This window comes from Amblyomma maculatum, chromosome 1, assembly GCF_055883805.1.
Source record: "Amblyomma maculatum isolate TAMU_Amacu chromosome 1, ASM5588380v1, whole genome shotgun sequence".
NCBI classification, from domain to species: Eukaryota; Metazoa; Arthropoda; class Arachnida; order Ixodida; family Ixodidae; genus Amblyomma; species Amblyomma maculatum.
The window spans coordinates 365,621,383-365,627,382 of NC_139344.1; the positions used below are offsets into that span (position 1 = coordinate 365,621,383).

Sequence of the window (6,000 nt, forward strand, 5' to 3'; positions counted from 1 at the left end):
ATAACAGGTATATCATACTACTGCTATCACTTCCTCCATTTTAAAGGCTTCCTGAAATTCAATAGAGAATCATACATAAATCATTAGGTTTCCCAGTAAACCCCATAATTATTTTGCTACAAAGCAGGCACACAACCCTGCCGCAGGGTTGCAGTAGTCAAGAGTTCTTGACGCTCGTGCCCAAGGATGCGGTATCGCAACTCGGCTGCGGCACCCGTTTTTCGAGGGGGGGGGGGGCAAAAAGCAAGGCACCCGTATGCTGTGTGATGTCAGGAGACGTTAAAAGGACATTAGGTGGTGGAAATTTCCTAGACTGAGTTACTTTGGGACGTTAAACACCACAAAAATGAAACCAAATATCATGCACAATGTCGATGACGAACCTCGGAGATTTAAGAACCTTCATTGAGAGCAAATGGCTTATAATCACTTTTTAGAGAGATCTCTCATATTTCAAATTAAGCGTAGCCTAGATGTGAACAAGGTTCCCGCCGTTCTGGCGCTTTGATTGCAAGTGTAGCTTTGACAGACAAAATGTATTTGAGCAACAAGGAAATTTGTTTCCCAAACAGTCGTGGTTGTCATACGTCAAGTGTTTTCTTCATATCTTACAAATATTTGCACTGGGCTGTTTAACCCTCGTTTTCAAGCGTGTACACAAGAACGCTGTAGCAGTATTAAAACGGGTTGCGGGTTATAAAAGCAGAAAAATGTCTTATAATTTAGGGTAATGAAACCCTCTTTACGATGCGCCGTCTTTAATAGCCTGGTTGTTGCGATAGCATGAACTTACCACGTCAAAACAAAAAATAATATTGGTGTAATTGTTTCACGACACTAGCAACGCGTCGGATCTTGCAGTGCCTGTCTTGCCGTCCCAGTTTTCACGCCGTTGCCTCTCTTTATTCAGCTCCTTATTCCATTTATGTATGCTGATTTTTCCCTCCCTCATCTAAACTAGAAAGCAGCATGATTAGATGCGCGCTTTGTTTTATTCCCAATGCTCATTATGTGTCAATGTGCTCTTATTCCAGATTGAAGAGAAGCTGAAGGTTCAAGAACCAAAAGCGGATGATATTTCGTTCGAGCGGAAAGAGCAAAAGGCTGAAACAACCTTATGAATGTTTTAACATGTTGCACACACATCCAATTGCGCGGTAACGGGTGAAATACGCATAGGCGTGGCAGTAAAGCGCCATTCTTGCGTATGAATGGTGATAAGCATTTGAAACTACGCATGATAGAAACTAAAAATTGGGCGAAGTCTTCGTAGATGCCTTCTAACGCACCCTAGACGGTGGAGAAACTTGCTACGATGATGACGCAGTCATATCGTCGTGATCAACGCTCTTGTGCCGTTCCGATTGCTACAAGGTAGTATGAGAGCTGGTGGCTGAAGAAATGATGGAAATAAATGCTATTACAATTCCAGAAAACCGTATTTATGGTCTCGTGTGTCTTTATTTTCAACAATCATTTCCAGTCGCAATAATTGCCTTAAAAGTACTCTTCTAAAAATAATGGGCAGACACAGACGCTAGTTCTATTGAGCGCATAGTGCTTGCCAGATAAAAGAAAGACGAACATTATAAACATAATTTTTCATCACAATAACGCAACACACGTCTAGATTCGGCGAGTATATGCTTGTGAAGTGCACAAGTTCACAATATTCTCGGAGGTGTTCGTTCAAAAACCGACCGCTTTGTCCTAAATATATGGTTGTTCCCGCATTTCAAAGTAATGCTGTACACGACAGACTTCTTACACTCACAGAATTTTGTTCAGAGCCAGCTTCAATCAATAGATCCCTAATCTCCGAACTGTGGGGCACCTCACACTTGTGATCATTGTCGCTGAGAACCTTCTTAAACGTTTGTGCTCAAAAGAAACTATAGAATATCCCAGCCGCCTCCAAAAAACCGAATTGCTAATTGTAAATCAATGGCCTGTGTCATTGCCTGAGAGGATCGGTGAACGGGAGAATGTGGAACGTTTTTTTTGCCCCCGATAAGCTGAAAAAATTGTGTAGACTGACATGGCCAGGTACTTCGAAGAATATTGAATGCAAGAAGCTTCGAACAAAGTTTGTAGAATGCACGAACTCTGTTGTCTACAACTTTCTTTTTAAATGCGGGAAAAGCTATATGTGCAGCGCAAAGTGGTAGATTTTTGAATGAGCACTTCCGAAAAATGGCAACAGTGCGTCTGAACAGCGAGAATGCTGTCCAATTGCGCGCTTACTACACAACAAATGCGCTCTAACGGCTCTACGCCCGTTTAATCGAAGTTACAACTACCATGCCTTTTTTCTGCTATCTTACACCATCTCTGATATCTTTGCACCACTTTACTAATGGTTGCAATGAAAAAAAAAAAACCGACTAGAATATGAACAACCTTAAACACCATGCACCACCGCTTGCTCAGTTCATTTGGTTTATATTGTAAACGCCGAGGAACAAATATGGAGACTGAAAAGCTGTTTCCAAGATTAAGCTACTTTTTATTATTGGTTATTTGAACTCTTTTCATAAGGTAAGGTTCGAGTGTTTGAAACTGAATTTAAAATCGGGAACAAGCACTGCTAGAGAAATATGCTGGCTCTGTGATAACTTCGCCATTAAAATAGTGGATCGAATTCTGTTTCGACATCAGCACGTTATCATTAGGATTGTTCGAATACGGGAAAGTTTCGAGTGCTATAAATGACCTCCTCCTTAATAAGTTTAATGAACCATGTTGTATACAAGAAATGCCCGAAACGAATTGAATTTTTCTAATCTTGTCTAAAACTTTCCCAATAATTTGGTCATGGTTTGAAAAGGTCAAGCGTAGTATTTACATACAAGGCACTTCAAATAACAGTGCCCAAGGCGGCGGTGTCTACCATCCAGCGATCAGCAGTTTCAAGATACCAGGATCAGCACGTCAATGAAGTTTATTAAAGTGGCGCCCTTTATAGTGCTCAAGCTCAGCCTAAAAAGCTCAATAATACAGAAGGAGTAAGAAACGTCCCGCTAACTGCCTTGATTCCCAGTTGCACAGGCCAATGCTTAAAAGACATTCTTCTCATCCCGCACATATACGCAGCCTGTGTTATGAAGAGTGGTTTTATTGCTTATTATCCTACTTTAATCAAGGATAAGGATAATTCTTCTAGAAATGTAGTTTGGCACTCAATGAGATAGCACATTGAAACTGCGTTCATTACTCGCTCGGTTGAGAATAGTGAGGGCACTTATTAAATATACGTCTTTATCTACATGATCTAGAGAAGCCTCTTTTCCTCTTCTGAAATGTTCCCCGAAGTACCGAGCATTAGCGCAACTTATTCAATTCCGATTCGACTTGCTGGCAGAGGTACTCTATTCGTACTGACGCGGTTTGGAAGAAGTAGTGTGTGCACATCTCTACTAACAACGATGCGCACAATCATTATGAAACTCCACACCATCTGCAATCTTCGATCCTCGCGTGAAATCCTAAAAGCAGGTAAACTTCAGTTTTCATAGCGACATCGACTGACCGCAAGTAGAGCACACTGCGTAAGGGAATGAAGATTCGAAAGATTCTGAGCGAAGTGGGTGGGTTCTGTGGCCGACTCTTCCTTTCTGCCACAGAATCTGACCTAGCGAATGTTTGTTATCGTACACCGCTTTCTTGCGACTGACAATAGAAAATAAATCGGAAGCTTCCCTATTGAAAAAACCCATATTTATAGGACCTATTCATATCGGGTTATTGGTCATGGGAGTTGTGGGAGTGGTAGGAGTCGCAGGTTATGTGCGTTGTAAAATGAGGTTTAATTTTAAGGATGGGAGGTATGATGAGGTTAGAGCGGAGGTTAGGAGAAAGGGGGCACCGTCAATGGGGTGCGTAACAGGGCTAATGGTTAAGTGGGATAATAAAGTGTGGCCAGCCGTCAAGTTGGATAGGCGGTGTAATTGTGTCGTTAATGTAGTCTCTCTAAGTTCCTCGAAAGTGTTCTGTACACCGAGTTTAAGCAGTCGGGCATTGGATGTGCTGGGGGAAGTCGTAGAGCCGTTTTCGTGCAATTTCGTCGGAGCGCGTTCACCCGGTCTCTCTCCTTTTGTTTAAGGGGAATGTATGAGAGGGCGTATGTGGCGCGGCTTATAATGTAAGCCTGGGTGAGGTGAACTGTGTTTCGCTCGCATAAGCCTGCCCGGCGGTTGGCTATGCGACGAATCAGTCGGGCGGTCTGTTGGCATTGCGTATGGAGAGTCTTTGTGACTTCTCCGTTTGCACCATGAGAGTGAAGAACTAGACCCAGCACACGGATTTTGGATACTAGTGGGATCGAATGAGTATCTAGCTTGACAGAAATAGGCGGACAGCCTGCATTGTATTGCTTGGGGCGGCAGAGAAAGAGCTGATTTGGAAAGGGAACAAGTTAGGCCACTTTCCTTTACATAGGTGTCGATGGTGTTTCGTGCCGATTGTAGGTGTTCCTCCATTTAGGTATCACTGCCACGGTTAGCCGAGACAGCGATGTCATTGGTGTAGAGGCTGAAATGAATGTCGGGGATTTGAGCTAATTTTTCGGGTATGTGAAGAAGTGCTATATTGAATTATACAGTATAGGGGAGAGGACGTCGCCCTGGGGTGTACCTCGTGAACCTAGCATGATCTCCGGAAGGCAGTGGTCACCAAAGGTAAGTGTGGCTGTGCGCTGAGTGAGGAAGTCTCGGACGTAATTATATAACTGGCGCCGACTCTCAGGGTTGTAAGATTCTGAAGGATTGCCGAATGTGTAACATTATCAAATGCTTTGGTCAGATCCACACCTTGAATGGCTTTGGTGTCGTAGGTTTGACTGTCGAGAATGTGATGTTTTAGCTGTAAGAAGGCATCCTGTGTAGAAAGGCGAGGAAGAAATCCAAACATGCCCCGCCTGGGTGGTGCAGTGGTAAGACGCCCGACTACTGTGCCGGAGTTCCCGGGATCGAATCCCGGCCTCGGCGGCTGCGTTTCGATGGAGGCGAAACGAAGTGGCGTCCGTGTGCTGTGCGATGTCAGTGCACGTTAAAGATCCCCAGGTGGTCGAAATTACTCCGTAGCCCTCCACTACGGTCCCCCTTTCTCTCTATCCACCTTCACCCCCACCTTCCTCCCTTCCCTTACGGCGCGGTTCAGGTGTCCACAGAGCAAGTGTGACAGATACTGCGCCTTTCCCTTCCTATGAACCAACCATGAACCAACCAACCAGGTGGGCATGAGATTTTTGCCTTCTAGATATTGACAAATCCTGGTCTGGAGTACATGCTCCATTAATTCGCGACAGAACAGGTGAGAGAGATGGGCCTAATGTATGAAATTAGAAAAGGTTTCTCAGGTTTCGGTATAAACACAACTTTGGCCTATTTCCGTTGCGGCGGGAGAGTTTCCCATTGCCAGCACTCTTTAAAGTATTCGGTAAAGGCGACAATAGATTGGGAATCGAGATTCCGGAGTGCGTTATTCTGCACTTCATCTGGACCGGGGGCTCAAGATGCGGCTCAGCTGCAGAGTCAGTAGCAAGCCCATGCAATTATTTTCCTTCTTGCCACAGCCACAACAAAAACCGTCAGGGCTAACTGCCTTTTGTCGCAGTTCCTTCTTTCATTTTTTGAAAGAGAAATAAAGAAAAAAAAGAGTCACTTTCTTCTTCAACAACCTCCGATGCCTCGTGCGGACAGAAGAGAAAATTGAGAACAAAAAAAAGAAGACGGAGTGAAAGACGCGCGCCGCAACAGCCTTCGTCCACCACCGAAGCGATGGCGGGTGCAATGATGGCCTACAGGAGACAAAAATTCGGTGGCAGGCTAGCCCCCGCCGCAAGCGGCGGCGAACTACCTGTCCAACCCCATCAGGGCCAGGAGCAGCCGCTCTCCATCGTCTCCTCCCTCCCGCCCCCCAAAGTGGTTTTGTGCCCCGCCGGGTTGGTGGTAAGACGCCCGACTACTGTCCGGAGTTCCCGGGTTGGAACCCAACCACGGC

The 6,000-nt window shown here is 45.0% G+C and overlaps 1 protein-coding gene across 1 annotated transcript in view; it reads left to right on the forward strand.

Annotated features, from left to right (window-relative positions):
• LOC146208022 (sodium-coupled monocarboxylate transporter 2-like) overlaps positions 1-1,460 on the forward strand; it is a 56,143-nt gene extending 54,683 nt beyond the window's left edge. The window contains exon 15 of the mRNA XM_084591706.1: positions 1,035-1,460. Coding sequence (XP_084447832.1) covers positions 1,035-1,121 — 87 coding nt within the window. The 3' untranslated portion in view covers positions 1,122-1,460. The remainder of the gene's footprint in view (positions 1-1,034) is intronic.
• Positions 1,461-6,000: the final 4,540 nt, after the last annotated feature.